General features: G+C 41.9%; 1 protein-coding gene across 1 annotated transcript in view; it reads right to left on the reverse strand.

The window, feature by feature from the left end:
* fcho1 (FCH and mu domain containing endocytic adaptor 1) overlaps window positions 1-14,830 on the reverse strand; it is a 48,008-nt gene extending 33,178 nt beyond the window's left edge. The window contains exons 1-2 of the mRNA XM_079267757.1: window positions 14,757-14,830; window positions 5,872-5,910 (exon numbers count right to left, since the gene is read on the reverse strand). Coding sequence (XP_079123883.1) covers window positions 5,872-5,910; window positions 14,757-14,792 — 75 coding nt within the window. The 5' untranslated portion in view covers window positions 14,793-14,830. The remainder of the gene's footprint in view (window positions 1-5,871; window positions 5,911-14,756) is intronic.
* Between the last annotated feature and the right edge of the window lie 5,534 nt (window positions 14,831-20,364).

Here is a 20,364-nt window from a genome sequence, read left to right on the forward strand (position 1 = left end):
CATAAAAACATTGCATTTAGTCTTGGAATTTGTACTACTTTGTTAGTTTTAAACATCTCCCTATATAGCGAAAACATTTTTAGTTTTTTTATTATTGTGAAGTGGCTATTGGGCCAAAATTGCCACAGGTAAATTAAATCAAATTCACTTTCTGTCGCAGCAATTTTGACAAGCTGCAAATGGATCGAAAATACAGATAACACGTGATCCAGCTCTGTACCCACACAATGTAGCTGCAATATATTACGCAGCTGTCAAAGGTAAAGCTGAAAACATCTCACCCCTGCCTGCATCAGACAGTACATCACCGCGACATCAAGCCAGCCGACTGCTGCGAGTTTCGCTGACTCACAGAAACTTATTTTCTGCTGACGGGGCAGCTCGAGCAGCCAGAACAGTCCCGCAGCAGAGGTGTCAAAACATCAGGAGCAGGTAGCAGCAACCCGTCATCATTGATGGCTTGAGACTAATTTGCTGTGTGGGCCAGACTGAGAAATCCACCTCCACATAAAAATAGTTTATATTCCAGTTCTGTCACACACACACTGGAATATGAACACACATATAGTGACTCTTATATCGATTTCTCTCTTGGCTTATAGTGTAACTTGGCACAGAACAGATCTCAGAGGAACGACTGAGAATAAATGAAAAGGTTGGACTTCAGGAACAGAGGATTGGTGGAGAGATACAATTAGAGAAGAGAGTAAGGGAGGGACACATGGGAAGGAGGGAAGAAGTTCCCCACTGTGCGTTTACTGTTCTTCACCCCGAGAGAGAAACCCCATGACTCAAAGCGATGAGAACAACAACGTCGGCATTGTTGGGAATATAAAAAGGAGCGTGTTTGGGTTATCAGCATTTAAGAAACTGAATTCTTGACATCAATAGAATTATTAATGTATGTAACAATTATTAATGATTATTAATAACAACGGGGCACCACCCTGCGAACAGGGACCAATAACCAAACGATAAAACTAAGTCTCATAATTAGTAGTCACTCATAATGTCAATAGTCGGGTGTGACTACACATTCGAAGTGACAGTGAAGGGTTAAGTTCGTACACAGGCTACTACATACAGTTTTATTACACATATATGCACCAGTAATCACAGACGACTGCTCCTTAAAGTATAACAGAGTTTATTAAATCAAAATAGTAAATGATCAAATCAATTAATATTGCAACCAATAAACGCTATCATACAATTTTATATGCCTAATACCTAAAGAAAATAATAAAATGGGTGAGGGTGTATATCAGTGTGTGTGTGTGGGTCTGTGGGTGAAAAGGAAGGGGGGGTCTTACAGCTACTGCTAAAGACTACAAAGATGGCGGCGTCGAGTGATGCGGACAAAAGGGGAGGGGCCTTAAGATACTACAGCTAAACCACCACCAGATAGCGGAGTCGAGTGACTCGGACAAAATGGCGGTGAGACTGCTGTATGTAATCACGTGTGCCGATGCACACATGTGTTGTGAGGCGATCGTTTGAACGGGGTTTCCCCCAGGGGACCCCTGTCTGGGTTTGAGGAGGGGAGAAGGCCGTTGCTTCCTCGTGGCCTGCGTCGCGCTGGCGGGGAAAGCTGGATCTTCTGTGACTTGGACGGGGGTCCGAGCGAAGAGAGCGTTTGCGTGCCTCCTTCTACCCCGGAGGGATTGGTGGAAAAAGCAAGGTGGTGTGATCTGCAGGCAGTTTTGTTGGACAGTGGTTGAACCACAGGGGTCCTGGGGTCTCTTGGCCTTCGGCCAATGAGATTGCAGCGGTGCATTCAGGTGACCATGTTTTTTTTGGGGGGGGGGGGGGGAATTCACACCCTAGTGTGAAATTCCTTCAGAAGAGGTTTGCTGTCATCAAACCACAATCAGGATGAAACCTTTGCTTGAAAAAGGGAAGGCCTGATTCTCTTTGTTCACAGCACATGTTGAAGCCATTTGGTCAGACCCCAACAGCATCATTGAACTGAGACCCGGGCAATAATAAAAAAAAAAAAAACACTGGCCGTTGTTTGTGTGCGTCTCTATGCCAACACACTGTTTTATCTGCAGGCAAAGACAGAGATGTTTCTAGGAAGTGAATGAACAGACAACACTGTGTACTGTACCGCCTCAGAACAGGACAGCCTGCTAAACTATACTGTTGTTCTTTAAAATAGTTCATTTAAATCCCCAGGATATCATGCAGACTCACGTCAAGGACATTTTACGGTCTATTCACCACTGCAGAGAGAGAATCGAGAGTCTATACTGAGAGGAGAATATTACTAAAGACCATCTACATAATGAATAAAAGCCTTTTTCAGCTGTAGCGTTAATTTCCTACCAAAATCCTACCAGAACGAGGATACGGCTACTGTAGTGAAGCTGGTGTCCCAACGGAAAATAATCAAATATCCCCTCTTAGTTAAATCTGTGGGTGAGTGAGCTTCGGGTTCAGAGTGGCCATTGTGCCGTCACAAAGATTGTGGAGAAAACTAAAAATAACTAACGTTGTTTTTTTTAAAGATTTTGCTGCCTCTTTATTAAGTTTAGATACTAAAGATGTAGTTTGATTAACAGGGTCAGGGTTGTTTGCATTGTGTATACTGTATGTCCTGTTGTGTTTAATGACTTAACACAACCAGCACAAATACTGAGAGGGACGATAATAAGATGTTGAGTTTCTGTTTTTGTCTCTGAGCTCATGTTACACAAACTCTAGTAAGGTAGGGTTTTGTTCTATTTTCGTTTTGCTCCAACCAATCAGTAGCAAGTGATGAATTTGTCTCGGCAACAGCATTTTCAGTCGACACACAAGCAGAGTAGCGTTTGCTAAAAGCAGTCGACTGAGTCGATTTCAGGGTTCTGTAATTTCTGTAAGTCGACAAACAACTTGTTCAGCTGCGTCGATCCCATCCACACTCCGCCATTTTTGTGATCATTCTTCTGTATTAACAATGGAGACGATGACTCCATTGTGAATCCCTCCTACTAAGCTCTGAACATCGGTTTCTCCAACCAGACGAAGTCGTAAGCGTCCGGGGCCCTGGACACCGCTTTATTGGTCGGTTATCCCTTCTTGGGGCAAACCACGTTAAGGAACAGAGACTACAGCAGTTAGTATCACGGAGCCGAAAGACATTTTGCTTTATAAAAAATAAGAAACTGACCTTTTCCCATCATCTCTCACGAGGAAATTCTGACGTGTTGCATAAAATCATAACACGAAAAATCTTGACGAAGCAGCATCAATCCTTCAATCATATTCCTAAGCCTCAACGGTGCCGTAAATGACTAAGGATGCACTTAATTACAGCCGGTGGTCCCCCTGTGAGCCATGACCACAGCTCTTATGTAGTTAATGAGACAGGACAGCGTGCTTTGTATGAGGAGGCTTTGAGAGCGGCTGTGAATGTTCTTGAGCCAAACAAGACGAGGCTCTGTGTGCGCGACGTGTTCCCAAGTGGCTGTGTTGTCTAATTTACTGAAGGGTTGATTTGTATTACACAGCTATTCAAGTCTGAGGGCACGCTGGGTGGGGAACACAGTTATGAATACGTAAACCCATGCAGGCACACAGATCCCACATATTGGCTTCAATAACCAATAAAATGGAGCTGTGTTTCAGGGGTAGGAATAGTGACACAACCTTAAATTGAATCGTCTCTGTGATGCCGACACAGCACAGCAGTTGCTGGCTGAAATTCTGCTGCATGACAATCTGTCTGCTTAATTCCCTCCCTGCAAGTTTGGTCTCATTTTCCTGCCTTGGTGCTACTCTGCCCACAGCACAAAGACTGCCATGTCCATGGATCATAGATTGATGTTTAGCAGGCAAAAAAAAAAGAAATAAAATTTAAAAAAAAAAAAGAAAAAAAAAAAACTATGCTCACAATATTATTCATCCATTAAAAGCACACATGCATACCTGTATTTTCAAACAGGAGACCGGTGTTCCCAAAGGGTTGTGGAGCTATCTTTTTTCTCATTTTGATCCCATAGATGTTTTTCCTCGACTTAAGTCTTTTTGTTGCCTGAACCTTTAACGTTAAATTGTTTCTGTGGCGGCTGCACCTCATTTTAACACAATATGTGCCACCACCACGTTATGCGCCGTTAAGAAGTCCTGGTCATTCCTCGTATTTCTATAGAATCACGTTGCATGGGAAAATAATCTCATAAAAGACCCTTAAATGCCCCTCCCGGCACTCATAACGTCTTATCTGGATCTCACTTTTGCATCTGAATATTAGTTCAGCTGCTCAAATATCACTGAGGACTTTTCCAAGTGATGAGGCACAGTAGGCGAAGTAGGGCACACCTGAAATAGATGTGCCAGGTGTGCAGAGACGGAGCGGAGAACATGAGGATGGAGAAGAAAATGAGACGCTAATAACAACACTATTATGAAGCCTAACTTTGTGAGGCTACTCATGATAAGCCTTTTTGTTGATACTGCATTAGAGAGGCGATGAATCCACTCTATGGTAGTTTTTTTGAGTACGCCAGTATCACGTTTCTGTCAAATTAGGTTTTTGTGTTTACAAAAACCTTCAAACAGAGAGCAGAGCTGGGTATCAAACCTGAGAACTCTGAGTACTGACCGAAATATGTCCTTAGCCTCGAGTATTAAAAAGTGTCATAAGGGCCTATCGGTAAGTTGACATTGAATGCATCATCAAGAGACACACTGTGTGCTCAGACAGAAGGGGAAGCAACATTTCACAGGCAGCATACAAAGAATACGGAAAGACAAGATGCAAATTCGCCCAGATCCCAGGGAGCTGAAACTGTCTCAACCCGAGTAGAACATTCATGCTTACCCCGGGCTTTATGACTATGCTTCATAAACAAACAGAAACAGTTCTCAGGTCAGTCAAAGGCTGAGCTGAACACAAATACACACAGACACACAGGTCTTTAGGTAAACTCCCACACATAGTCGGTGCATTTGTTTCTGGCTAGCTTGCTAACATCTGTACATTTGCTGATCGGGGCAAATAAACACGGCCCAGCAGTGCACGTTGCTCTCGGAACACACCTTCAGGGTTGTTTACTTCTTCTCTGATCAGATATTTCCAGATATTTCCTGTTTTCTGACTTCGGAATATATTTTGTTTTGGTTAAGCTCTTTGCTAAACCATGACACATTCAGCAGTTTGGTATATTTTATGAAATAAAAAATTAAAAACATTGGACAAAAAAACCCACCAACTCTCATTAAAGAAAGTGCACTTATTGGCTTTTTCTGCAGCTTTCAACTGCGTCCCACAGCCTTCGTCACCAGAAAACGTTTGCTTATTAAAACAAATCCATTATTCCCCCAAACTAAGGTATTGAAAAAAAAAAGTATTGTTACGGTATTAGTACTGAAACTCAGGTATAACACTGGCCCTAATGACAAAACAATGTTGCACATATTAACAACCACAGAGTTATATCAAACAAGTGTAAAGACTTTAGCTTAAAAAATAACTAATAGCTAGCAATAGCAAGTTAGAGCCTCTAAAACTGCTTCAGAAAATTACCTTTTACATTAAATTAACAACACTGCAGATGAAGACTTTATCTCTGCCTTCAAAAATGATCGCGATGACACTGCTCTCCATGTAGCTGGATACAAAATCAATGTCTGTTATTTACAAGTGAGCGGAGGAGGGAGACAGCCAGCCCTTCCTGAGCGTACCTGATGAGCATCAGGGCTCTCGGCTGAGAATACAAATGAAAAGCTTACGGTTGCTATTCAGCTTTTCAATAACAATTGAAGAAGTAATATGTGGCTCAAAGTGTAAAATACTGATCATTGCAGCCATTATAGGCAGGTGTCCCGTCTGCATAATCTCCATCATTACATTGACTCGTTTCCAGGTGTTATCCAGACACTTACCCAGAAGTTGTTCTTAAAGAAGGCCATCTTCACAGGAATCTATAAAAGAGGTGGAGAAAAATAAGTATTAGGGCAATCTGTAAAATGTTGTTCAGCCTTTTCTCTTCCTTCTGACAATAAACTTCAGCATTAAAGCATCTGAAAATGACATACAAACAAGTGTCCAAAGAGTCCCGACTTTATCAAAAACTCTCTGGACACCTTCCAAAGCAGAAAGGGAGGTCCTGAGGGACAACAGAGGAGAGCTGGACAAATCACTTCAAGGATAAACGCTGGGGATGGAGGGAGCTGAAGGAAGGAAGCAGGGAGGAGTAGTGCAAGGGGAGATGGGGGAGGAGAGTGAGGGAATACAGGAGAGGAGAGATAAATCGATGGAGGGAAGAAGGGAGGTAGCCACCAAGGAGACGATCAAAGCTTGTGAAACTGGAGGTTGCAGCACTCGACTCTGATTGGCTGAAGTCCCTTTCTGTCCCATGCTGCCGTTCATCAGCTCACATCCGAGAACACACTTTTCATACTACTACAAAGTATGGTGGAAAAGATGGCATGCATGTATTATTATCTTACTTTAAAGCATGGACTCTCTTTACCTTCTAATAACGTTACACTCCGACATTTTGAGTCATCAGAAGCCATATCAAAATGGATTTTCACAACAGCTAGTCATTTCTAAGTTTGAGGTTTATGAGGATTTAGTGCTCTCATTTTTTGATAAAATGTATTTGACTGTGTAGGACATGACGTTGAAGCTCAGATTCAAAAGTCTGATTCTAAACTACAAAGTCACAAAGATGCATTTTAAAAAACAAGGAATACAACGGGTCTCCTTAACTTTCTCAAGTTTGAGTTGTCATGAGTGGAGTTTCAGCATTTGCATGACGGAGACACTTTATAATTGGCTGATGTTCAGGGTGGAACACACTAGCAGCTGAGCATACATACCCCGCACACACACACACACACTGGAATGTGGTCCTGCCCTTTCCAAGGGAATCCATAATGCAAGCGTTTCCCCAGGGCTGCCCTCATACAGGGTTTCTGTTATCGGTTATTCTGCTGACTGTGTGTGTGCGTGCTGACAACGGTCCTTTCTCTGCATTGACATATACTCTGCCCAGACTTGGTGACCTGGCAGCAGCAATAAACAGAGAAACAAACACAGCAAGACCTGCTACACACACACACACACACACACACACACACACACACACACCCCCCTCACACCTTGTTAATTAGCTCAGCGGTGGGACTGAAGTTCCCTTCAGACACCGTTCTGTTTGGCAGAGCAGGTTATCTCAACAGAGGAGGGACAGAAATGTTTTGGAGCAGAGTTCTGACATATTTCATAACAGTTTATTGATTTTGAGTGAAATATTAGAGATCATATCCTGCGATAGTTCAAATTAATAATTCAAAGCATTGTTTTATGTGTGACATGGTTTGTCTGATGTAATGCATAATTTCTATAATGATTATTGTAAGATACATTGCTGTGCACCACAACCTTATCAACAGAAAATAAGTCCTGAACTTAATTGTAATGAAGCGTTCTAGACGAGGAAAAGTCAAAACATATGCTATATCTTTATATGAATACTGCATTACCAAAATTCTATATAATATCGAATTTTATTAATCATGATATTGATGTTAAGTCCATGTAGGCCGCAAATAAAACAAACTAAAGAGGAACGTAAACACAGCCATCAGTGAAATGAGATTTCTAAATGTCACAGGTCCATTGCCGATAAATGCCGTGTGGGCAGATTTAAATACCCATGCAGGGGGACAGTGATCCTGACCAACGCACCAGATGTTTTTAGGGCACATAGGGACAACAACAGATAAAAACAGATGTACACCATGATGGTGAGGTATGACAGAAGCCTCTTGTGACAGCCTGTTGCGCCACATGGAAACATAGTGTAGAGCTGAGCTAATTCGCCATTTTGTTTGAATCCCGATTGTTTTGACACGGCACGATCCAGAAGCACAAAGACAGAGAGAGGTGTGCCCTAGACCCCATGTGGATAGCAGCCGCAGCGGGATGTATGGTAAAGAAGCTGACATCCAGCATTCTCCATCTGCTTCCAACTAAACATTCACCTGAAATCATGCAGCTCTGAGGCAAACAAAGCCCAGAGTAGTAGGACACACTGTGGCCTTGATTTCCCAAGTTAAAGATCATTTTTTACTCTGATTAAATGCCTGACCTAATGTTAGTCTTGCTGTATGCGTCTCCATGCACATATGGCTTAGCCACAGCAGCAAAAAAAAAAAAAAAAAGATTATTCGTTCGTTTATATATATATATATATATATATATTTATATATTTATTTATTGTCTGTAACATTTTCATGGCATAGTTGTTGAGAAACGTGAAGCTCATGATGGTGCTGGAGGAAAAGTTAGAGGATCAGCAAAGTGAGTAAGATTCATGAGCAAAGGTCCGTAGCAATCCATCCAGCAGCTGTCGGACCAAAGTGCTGGAATGACAGACCAACATTGCCAACGGCATGCATGGCAAGATAGAAGGAAAAAAATGAATATGCAAGGTTTGCGGCGAGGTTCATATCATCACCAAACAGCCAGTGGATCAGTCACAGAGACACGAGGCAGCCGGCCTTATCAATGGAGACACAGTGACCTCTCCTGCTCTCTGCCGCCCTCACACTGCCTGACAACACACAGATGGCTGCCATGAAAAATTAGGCCTTAAGAAAAGCAGATGGGGCAGAGTGAAAGAAAGTCTTTTACACAGACAAACACTACCCACAAGCCATTGATTTCCTGCAGGAAATAAATGGTGCATCTTCTCCACCCATGCTCAGCATTTCTGTTTTTATTTCCCTTTCCTCTTTCTTTTGCCACAGAGCAATCTACTAACAGATGTCTCTCTGAAGGAAGAGAGGGAGGGTAGGTCAACACAAACTCCCACCCCCTCACTACCTCCACCTGCCTCTCTCCCTCCTGTGGGGGAGAGAGGAGATGAGAGAGGTTGGACAGGAATTACCCCCCCCCCCCCATGTCTCTCCTCACACTGAGAACAACCTCCTCCTCCGGCTTAAAGAGCTAAATAAAAATAAAAATGGAACTGGGTTAAATGTAATGACACAGCCGAGCGTGGAATAAAGATTCTTCACTGACCTCCGAACAGGCACATTTATCACAAGCTCAGGCAGCAGAGCAGGAGGGAGATAGGAGATGACACAAAGGAATAGAGCAAGAAAAAAGGACGGTTGGAGGTGACAAATAAGAGGAGGCGAGGTGGGCGGATGGCGAGAGTCTTACATATGTGGCATAAGTAAGATGGATAAAAAACTGTTTCCCAAAACATGCAGCAAAAGGCGTAAAGCCAGGTCAACACAGGTAAGACTGAGGGATCATTTTTCTCTCTTTCATCCTAAAACAGCAAGTTTCTATTAGTTAATTACCCGATCTTCAGAAAAAAGAATCAACAAACCAATCACTGTAATTGATCGAGTCATTTATTCAAGGTGCTATACACATGAGATCGGGATCAGTTCTATGAGAGCAGGCGTCTCGCAGCCAACGGTGCAAACAATGCTAACAGTGCAAATTAGGGCCAAATTGCTGACAAAGCGAAGTGTTCACCTCTTTGGTGCTCCATCAACGCTCCGATTAGTGAATTTAGCAGCTTGAAGAAACACGACTGAGTTTACAGCCATACAAGTAGCTCAGTGACGCTGTTCTTAAACTAAAGGCTAACATCAGCATGGTAACGTGCATCACGACAATGCTAACATGAATGAAATGAATCAACAAAGTGATCATATTCAGCCAATTCTAATTGTGAGAAACTGCCCATTGTTTTTATCTTTGGGTTTGACACACTTATTAGGTCAATTAATCACAGAAATAATCAACACATGAATATGTAATAAAACATGATCATTTGTTGTATCCTGAGTGTCTCCACACATTGTTTACAAACGTCTTTACGGTCATTATTACTATTTGAGAGAGCAGCAGAGCGGTCAGATCTCTACGTCTACAGTGCAGGTGCGAGGTAAGACAAGGACAAACTTAATTCATGGAGCAGCTGCAGGATTACAGAGAGGTCTACTGCACTGCAGATCGACTCGTTTGTCCCTCGGCCCGTCAGGACAAACACATGAGCTCCAGGCGGATCGGCATCAGAGAAGCGCTCGACATTTGAGGAAAACATATGGTTCAACCCAAAAGGTCAACATACAATTCAGAGCTTTAAATCAGTCTCAGGATCTTCATTCAGTGAACGGAGCCGACTCGTGAGGCCTCAAAGGACCCAAATGTGAGCTTTTGGTCACATGACAACAGATGGTCATAGTGCTGCTATACATTTTAGGGCTCAAATTAACAATTACTTCCATTATCAATGGATCAGCGGATTATTTTTTGATCAATCTTTATTTTCAAGTTTATTAAATGTCCTTTATGATATCTCAGCACAAGTTGGCATCTTCAAATTTCTTGTTTGTTCCAACTTTTAGTCCAAAACCCCCGAAAATGCAGTTTACTTAGCCTGCTTATCATATACTGACCAAGAACATCAGCAAATATTCACATTTGAGAGGCTAAAAACAGAGAATGTTTAGCATTTTTACTTGAAAAATGGCTGAAGCGATTAATCGATTCTCGAAAACGTTTTCTTACATCAACAGATCGTTACTTGATATGTCCTGGTGGGGATTCATTGACTGTCTATTAGGAAGAGAAAGATGTCATCAACAACAAATTCAGCGCCCCCCTAATTGCGCAGCCCACAAAGCCAAATGAGTCAACTAAAAACACAAGACGACTAAAACCAGAGCCTGCACTTTAACAATGACACACTGGAACCAACAGTCACAAAACCGGCAACTTGATGACAGAATTACACCCTGTAGTTAATGACTGAAGCAGCTTCAGCAGCACTGCGCAGAGCTTCTTCTCTTAAAGCGATAAACAGGCTGCTGGGTGAGCCTTCAGTGACTGAGACCGAATGACAGCAACAGTGAGACAGCAAACACAATAGACAGGAGGGAGGGACGGAGACACAGAGAGAGACAGAGACACGCAACCCAGGCTGTCAGCTCCCCATTGTCCTGGCCTGAATGTGCTTTTGTCACAGCAGCATACAGCCCCAGACCCGTCCAGTCTATGTCAGCGTGCCAGGCGGGCATCACTTCCAAAGCACTGGCATGACCGGCTGAGTGAGTGAACAGCGTGACAGCAGACACTCTCACAATACACGGAGACGTCCTACGCGGCTACAGATGAGCGTGTTTGCAGCAGTGCAGCTGCTGGTGAAGAGACCAACACTGCAGTGCATCGTAGGAGAGGCTGAGGACCAATCGACAGCGCCTAGTTATAGTTTCTCTTCTTTTCTTAGTAAAACTAAACTAATACATGTTTATACTTGACAAACTATACACAGTTTGAGTTTTGTTAAATATTTGTAAAAAAGACAAGGTAAGTCAACACACAAACGCCAGTCCTCCCATTCATTTCAATGTGGTAGCCTGAAGCGGTGGGTATCACAACCAGCCAATGTTTGATACTTTTGCTTCATCAACGCCTGAATTATTCTTTTATTGTTGCATATTCACTTTCTGTCCATTGATGAACGGACTAATTGCTTCAGCTTTCTGATCTCTGTTCTGTGAATAAACAGTAAAAAGATTAAACAGAAACAAAGGATTCTGAGCATGATTATGCAGTCAAACTGTAATCAAACATGTAATCAAAACTCATCATTATGTTCAAGGTTTCCCTCCTCTGGGCTGGCTGATTCCTTTTTTTAATTAAAGTCATCTCAAATTGAAAATCACCCTCCATTGCGCTATTAAGCATATCAGCAAAAAATTATTCCTCTTCTCACTCTTGCTGTTTTGAGCATAAAATGAACCAGTAACCCAGAAAGAACCATTCTGCCCCAGGACCCTCCCATCTGCTGTGAGGAGACCTTAGCTTGTGATGGTTTTACACAAACAGTTTTCACAGCAGGGAGACAACTGTTCTCACCTGAACTTCTAAACATGCATTCATAATTGCACTGGGAATTTATTGCGCTGTAAATCAACAGCTCTGAATTGAAAGTACTTCTTTGTGTTGTCATTGTGTAACAGGTTAGCTTCCTGCCTCTGGGTTCTGCCCCGCTTGGCAAAGCAGAGGGAAGGCCCCGCAGCACTACAGCCTACATACGAGAGGCTACACATGTATAATTCATATTTGTCATTGGCACCATACAATGTGTTGTAGGAGAGCTAGTAGGGAGGATCACAATAAGTAGTAGTAAGAAGATCCCTATGAGTCAAAGAGAGGGAAAGAGGAGTCACCAGGGAAGGTGAAGAGTCCGGCTGATTAACGATGCATGGCTGCACATCAACACTGTTGCTGCATTCAAATATAAATGCAAAACAGGAAGCTCTTTTTATATTCGCCTGCTCCCTTTTTCTCTTCTCACCTCACCCCTTCCTTTCTGTCAGACACAAATTCTGATGTCTGGAGACGTCAAACTCGCGCCGGGCTTCACAGAAGTGTTTGTGGTTTAGTAATTGGTTGAGTGCCGCATGGCTGTGAGCAAGCAGCCGGTCGACGAAGGCCAGTGTCACCAGAGGGTTGGAGACTTTCCTAGCATGTTCTCAGGTGGCCTTTGAAAATATCCAAGCTTTACATTAAAGTGCTTTTACGTTGTCCAACTCCTCTCATTTTTACATTACTAGCAATCTCTGTCTACTACTGTGAATCCAGTAAACATGCCACACAGTGTTGGGTCACTGTTGAGCTATTAGCTATGGCAATCATGAGGCGTCCTCCTCTGGACACCATGAATGTCTTTAGAAGAAGTCATGGCAATGGTGGGTAAAACCATTTCTGTATAATCAATAGATAAACATAAAAGTCTGATGAGAATTCACAAAATTTGACCAAAAGTATGTCTTCATCAAGCCAAAATACATGTCCCTAGAGGTGGAGATGTAACCTGAGGTCTAACCATACCTTTAGATACACACCACAGGCAGGCCTCAACAGACAGGCACGAGAAAACAGCCTTTGGTCAGTGAATGAACATCGATCGTAAAGAACTAAGCCAAGACTTGCCAAGATTGGGCCTGTAAACTGAGAAGATGTGAGAGAAAACATCCCCCCCCTCCCATCACTGGTATACTTCTTTTTATTTAATGACCCCCCCCCCCTTTACTCATCTCCTTTCTCTCCATCCTCCCACAGCGAGGAAAAGGTGTCTCTCCTGTTGAAGCCAAGGCACCAGAGAGAGCCTTGTTTACATCTTCGATACCAGCAGACGTAACAGCACTCAAATCTCAGAGAGAAAAACAACACAGACCATTACAAGCACAAGAAGACAGATGTGCTGCAGTGTGAAGATGCAAATACTGTGGCGTACGTTAGTGTTTTGAGAATTAAACCTGTCTGGCAGTTAAAGGGGAATTCCAGTCTGGTTGTTTTTGGTGCAACCTCCTGAGAGTGATGCAATTAAGCAGGGGCCGAGTCAAAATACTCAAATGATCCGTCTTACTTTAACAGTTTCATTTTCTGTATTTCTCAAGTTTTTTTTCTTGCATTAGATAGCATGCATATAATAGAGCCAGCATGGCAGGAAATGCTGAGAGGAAATCAGGGATGTTGTGGTCATAGACCAGGAGGCCACAGTGAAACCCCCCAATGTGTATAGTTTCATCAGAAAAGTTTACATACAAACATTACTGATATCGGGTACTGATGACATTAACTTAAATGATTGTTTAGTGTCATATTAAAAGACCGACCGTTCAATGTGAGAGTGATGAAGGCTCCACTCCTGTATTTGATTTTCAGGCGTTGGTTCAAAACTTTTAGATTATAAATTGTGTCTTACAAATACAAATACAAATTTAAAAAAGGGTTGATTTGGTAAAGTTGGGCCCATAATGCATTGTAAAAAGCCACTACTCAAGTGTTGATGGTTCAAAAAGACAATTTAAAACTGAATTATCAAACTACGATCCAAAGAGCTGGACCATATGGGTGTCTCCAGGTTGAGTATAATGGAGACCAATAAATACCTGCCATACCTCTAGAACTCACATAAGATATCTAGAACACACCAGTTAATATGAGCAGCTCTCTCTCCGTGTAACCTAGAAACCCCATAATGTTTCTCTGTTAACCCAGAGTAAACACACACAAATGTTGGCCGATAAGCAACAATACATTGAAGTACAGAAATACAAAAGACATATTTGAGGAGATATATAACCACAGGAAAGCACTGATAACATTGTTGTTTTTTTTAAACTGTAAAATGTCCAGTCCATCTTTAAACTCTCAAATATCTGAACGGCTATCAGCCACAGTTTAGGTAGCAATCAAGTCATGGATTCACATGATTGTACAAACGTCACAGTGAAAAATCCCCTCAACAAAATACAAGCTGTCTGAGGATGCAGGAGGACCATATGACCAGAAATCCACCATTCACCTCCAAAAAATGACTCTTAGTGAGCATGAGAGTAAAATAGAGTGCAACACCAATGTGCACCAGTCCCTCCTGTCCCACCTTGACAGAAGATGCTGATTCTGAACACCTCTGGAGAGATATTTAGGTCTGCGAGAGTGAACATTGCCTACTAAGTTATATTTAACGTTCATTTTAAGCTCATACATTTGCCCGTCCCTCGTTAAGTTGTGTCGTGCAACAAGCTCCACGTCTTTCCGTCCATGTGTCAAACAAACGTGTCTACTTGTGCCGCCGGGGTTTCATTTCAACAATGTCACAGCCATGCATGACCAACTCGATATTTTAAATAGCATTAGCATTAGCTCAGGCTTACGAGCCAACTCCTGCATCATATTCACATAACAGAAGGTGGTGCAATGAAGAAGATGAACACTCCAGTACCTGTATGGACTTTTCCCAACTGCGTTTATAGTACATTTCCCATCCCCGGTCTTTTCGGCGGCCACGGTCCGACACTTGTGTGCACCCAGAGCGGTTTGATCATAGTAGTAGAAATTCAACCAGCCACTTTTCAGTGTGCGCGCAAACTCCCGCCCAGCTCGACGCTGATTGGCTGTCCGACCCGTCCATCAGATAGCAACGTGTAAGTAGGTATAGCAACCATGTGAAAAAGGCGGGTGTAAGAGAGTATGCTGGCAGCCTATTGGGCATTTCATTTCCAGAGCAACGCCCATAAAAAACAGAACGTAAGAAATGATATGAAACGGACCTGAAGGAGGTGGCTTCTGTTTTCTGCCGTTCTGGAGCAATGATCAAACAAAGAGTGAGCAAAGTTCGGGCATTTAATAACTTCTGTACCCGTTTTTAAATTCACACTGTTTGACAGCATTACGTGTATTATGTATCAGCTGGTTCCAGCCCCTCAGTGAAGCTTGAATGGGTTTTAAAAGGATACACTTCACATACATATTGTTACCCCACATATTCATACAGCATATATACTCGTATGTCAGTGCATGTCATGTGCAACACCTAGACACATGCATATTCACATGCAGTCTGTTTTATCTGTTTTGTTGTTTTTATCCGGACACGGTTGCAATCTTCCCATAACAGTGTTAATCTGTACAGTGTTTCAACTTAAATAAACGAACAACTAACTATTTTTGTTTCACAATTATTTAAGCACTAGTCTCTTTGCTTTTTTTCATGGCTGCACCATTCCATCCAATTTAAATATTATTCATGTATGCTAATCATTCTGTACATTTCCCCAAAATGTAGCCGGTTATACGATATTTGGTATGGTTGGATCCATACTAGCTTCAGGGTGTCCACTGCAGTGTGATAACTAAGAAATGTGCCTCACTAACACGGCTCTTAAAAGTTGTTAAAAGAAGCTGCAGTATTGAGTGCTCTTATTATATCACTGTCAGTCCTAATCATCATAGTTATAGTACAGCTAATGATGACCATGACCATCAACAAATGTAATGTAATTTATACATATACAACCCAGTTAGCAGTGATTTGCATGTCAAAAGACATATTAGGACCCACAAAGTTAAATCTAGTTATTTAAATGCTGTTGAAATAATCGCTTTTTGACCTGTAAATCACCAAATGTGATAGAATTGCAGCTTAAAGGATAATACGACAAAATGTCCATCATACTTGCACAGGATATATTTCAGGGGGTTAGTGACAGGAAAATACCTCCAGGTCAACCTCCTTATCAAAATCAGATAAGATGGCTAAGTTGCTGGGAGTCATCCTGGAGGAGGCTATGGCAGCAACACTGGTGAGGTGCATGTTGATTGATAGTGAGGAAGTACCGCGGATTTCTCTGTCAGTTCTTTAACGTTTCCTGTTACATACACGTGCAGTTATTTTTTTCCTCTCAAATGTAAAGCTTGCTGTGGATGATTGGAGGTAGAAAAAAACCCTGATGCTCTGATCCTCATGAGTGAATGACGTATTCTTGCAAACAAGCAGGGTGTCATCACCGTGGCGTCAACAGCTGAGTCTGTATTGGGTCACTCTTAAATGACTCAGGACACATGGAGCATGGTTGCATCTCTCCTGATAACCTTACTGCAAATCTAACCGGGTGACTTTTTACAGCTCTCAGTGCTGCGCTTCACACATGGAGCCCTCTGACTTTGTAACAGGAGAACAACTGAAGGGTGACTAATGGTCTGAAAGAGGTGACTGGTTTGCAAAGTCAAATGTATTTTTACATCAGCAGGTATATAGACTAGATGATGAAGGTACAATCAAATAAGGAAAGGCTTCTAAAACTGCATATGTTTACTTTTATGCTATTTTGTACAGCGTGCTGCTGCGTGCTGCAGTCACGTTCTGAAGGGGACGATGGAACCACATCTGCAAAAAGCAGGGATGTAATTCTGAGGTCCCCAAAACGGACACTCTTCTCCCCCTGGCCCTTTGTGCCGAGTATCTGGAATCAGCTCTCACTATGGCCATACAAGGGCTGTATGGCTCGTAGAAACGACCCAGGTACCTCGTATTCCCCCAGTATACCTCCCACAGGACTACCCGAGGTACACGGTCCAAGGCCTTCTCCAAATCCACAAAACACATGTAGACTGGATGGACAAAGCCCTCCAACAGACCCACAAGGGGAAAGAGTTGGTCCACTGTTCCATAGCCAGGACAGAATCTGCGTTGCTCCTCCTGAATGCCCCAATAATTAGAGCACACTCTCCGGTCCCCAATTTAAAAAAATGTGAACCATCACTCCAGTCTGCCACTCCAGGCACTGTCCCCGTCTTCCATGCGTCACTGAAGAAAAAACTCACAGATCACAGTAAGTATTTTAGAGTGACGTTGAAGCTCACTATTTACTATTTTTGATGATATTTGAAACGTATACATTTGGCCATTTTCTATCGAAAGCACATGCAACTGGCGTCTTGGTTGACACTGGGAGCCCTGCCATAAGCACAGCTGTTATGACTCACTGCTTCAACTTCACATGTCCTTTCAGGTGCTCTGACACATCAAAGATGTGAGCAGTGAGAGGCCTCTGCTGGAGGTGTTGATGCTTGATGTGATGAGTGAGGAAATATTAAAATCAAGTCTGGGTGCAACACATCATAATGTCAAAGATGGTGGCGTAGCACAGCATGCAAGTTTATAGTTAGAATAGTTTCCTGTGGTGAGATTCATTTATTTTCACTTCCACCTCCAGACTTACATTGAGCTGCAACAAGACAACATTTTACCACAAAGTCACAAGGCAAGATATCAGATATAATTGTGAGGGTTTGAATTAACACATAAACGAAACAAGTTTCAGATCATGAAGAGTATTACTTATCCATATGTTAAGTGTAAGATAGCATGTACGGGAAGGTAAAATACAACTTGTGTGGTTATATACAAACTCTATCTTTCTGTAAACAGTCTGTTAGCAGTGTCCCTCATTTCCACGATGCAAATGAAACGGAGGATCAGCCTTTAATTTAAAGAAAAACTACCAAATTAAATTGAATGAGCTGTGGAATTTAATCATGTATCATCGGTGCCTGTCACCCGTTGGTGTGCATATTCTTTGCTTCATAATACAGACAATACACTCTCATTTGTCTCCCCCTAAAAGTCCTTTGTGAGTTTCATTCATCATATCAATACACTGTAAACAATTTAGTGTGACAGATACCAGATGAAGGGCTTTCAACAGCGAGGTCTTCCATAGCCGTGTGATCACTAGCCGTCTTTTTTTGACCGACTAATTAAGAATATTAAGTACAAATTTATATAAAATTGAACAGGAATCAAACTGAAAAAGACAAGAGTTTTTTAAGACAAAGTGGTGTGCTTGTCCTCTGATGATAGAATGCTGAGATTGTTGGGTTATTTCATGTTTTGAACTCGACTTCAGCATGTTCATTTTTGCAGTAACATTAGTCTTTAGGGAGATGGCAAGAGCAAAGTTTTGAATGAGGCCCAATGTACACCAACATGCTCCAAATAACCTCTCCTCCTGTGTGTCTCCGTGTTTCTGCCTTTCATCGAGCTCTTTGAACAGGCTGACTGATTAAAGCTGCCAAGACAGAAGATGGCCTCCACTGCAGACAAAGCCATTTGGATCCAGAAAAAGAAGCTGACTGTCCCGTTAGGGGTCCTCTCTTCTCCCCAGGAGATCCAGTGTTTACAACATTCATCTGTGATAATAAGTACCGGTACTTTGTGCCTCATCTCCGTGATATTACTGCGTTTTGCTGGCTGTCCCTCTGCCTCTCTGTGGGTTTGTTGGCCTGCAAGAAGGTGATCAGGGATACTGCTGCTCATGTCTGCGAACCATCAGGACCGTTTTTTAAGTAGCACCCATGGTCAATCATCATTTTATTTGTTTTTGTACTGTCAACTTTCCATCCATATGAATCTTACTTACAGTATGCATTACTTTATGTATCCCTTATCCTTATCCATATTGTCCAGGGCCTCAATAATGAGTTTTTATTAACTCAAAGTATAATGTACAATTTGAACATTAGTTTTACTTTTTTCAGTACAATAACAAATGCATAGGACAGGAAAGAGCAAGAAGAGTAAAAAGTATAAAATAAATACCCACAATTGTTGTACTGTATGTCGAAAAAAGTGGAAAAGTGGTTTGGCGTGTCAAAGAAAAGCCTTCATAGTATAGTGTGTTGAAAAATGTCTTAGTATTGTATGAAAAAAAGTCCTCGTATAATATGTAGAATACATTTTTTTTAAAAGCCTTCGTATGTAAAACAGTTTTGCCCTCCTATAAGGCTTAGGAGAAGGCTGAAGGCCAAAGACCCTGAACGGGAGGAATCTTTCGTTAAAGTTTGAGCCCCATTTCCTTTACCCCAACCTCTTTATTAAAGGACACCTTTTGTTTCAATGCCTCTGAGTCTCCTGTTTTAATTTGAATCCTGCCTCCACGTCCCCTGGGTTGCCACACTATTTTTAATAAGATTCCACACTCCAAAACTTTTAATTGTCTAACTTCACTTTGGCCCACAAGCTTTACAGTTAAAAGTTTTTCAACAAGACATTGTGCAGACACTATTTTCTCATGTCAAGTTATTGCAGAGCAGGAATGAAATTCAGACAACCTTGCAAACACAAGGGGGAGCATTGCCTCTACTTTCAAAACTTTCAGACTGGCGTAGCTCAACTTGTCAGTGACCTTTATAATAGACTGTCAAGGGCTTGATGCTTCCTCTTTTCATGGTGTGATGGTGGGGGAATTGTTGCCCCTTAGTGTCTGTGTTTACCTGACTGTTTGGTGGACCCAGTCACTTAAACCAGATCCTGTTATCATTATTGCCTTGACACAAGTGCACTAATGAGCGCTTTTCCTCCAATTGGACCATGACATAATGGGAAAATACCACAGGCATGATATGGTTCATCAGCACTTCCAACCACAAAATACCCACAGAACAAACAAGGCCTAAATTATAAAAATACATCAACACAGTATTCAGTCTTGTGTTGTAACATAGATTCTGCCTGTTGTCCCCCTGTAATAACAAAAGCCCGATGATGATGTCAACGTTTAAACGAAACACAATCTACAAGTGAAAAATCTAGAAGAACCTGTTGTGAGGCAATAGAAATGCTCCCAAACTCATACTGGCTATAGCCCCTTTAAAAAGCATTCAAAGAAGACAAGAGAAGAAAGAAACCATCACATGCACACTGATGAGGAGTTGCAAGAACACATTGCTTTAAGGAGTCACATTACTGCTGCACCTTTAAGACAAACGTAGTTGTTTTTTTTTGTCTTTAACACTTAGCATGATAATGGACAAGAAAAGTAACAATCTTATTTTTTTTTTAAGTAAATTTATGTAAAATTAAGTTGGCATCCATTTCTAGATACTTAGGTCACTGTACTGAAGGGTTCCTGCATTAAGCCAGCGGTAACCAGGTTACTTAAGTGTATATAAACTCACTGACTATACATAACGGAAAATGTTTGTTAAATGACAACAGAAATCTCAAATATAGTTGCAGTCAATAGCCCAAGTTTGTCCTTCATTATGTA

This window comes from Melanostigma gelatinosum (assembly GCF_949748355.1).
Source record: "Melanostigma gelatinosum genome assembly, chromosome: 4".
In the NCBI taxonomy this organism is placed as follows: Eukaryota; Metazoa; Chordata; class Actinopteri; order Perciformes; family Zoarcidae; genus Melanostigma; species Melanostigma gelatinosum.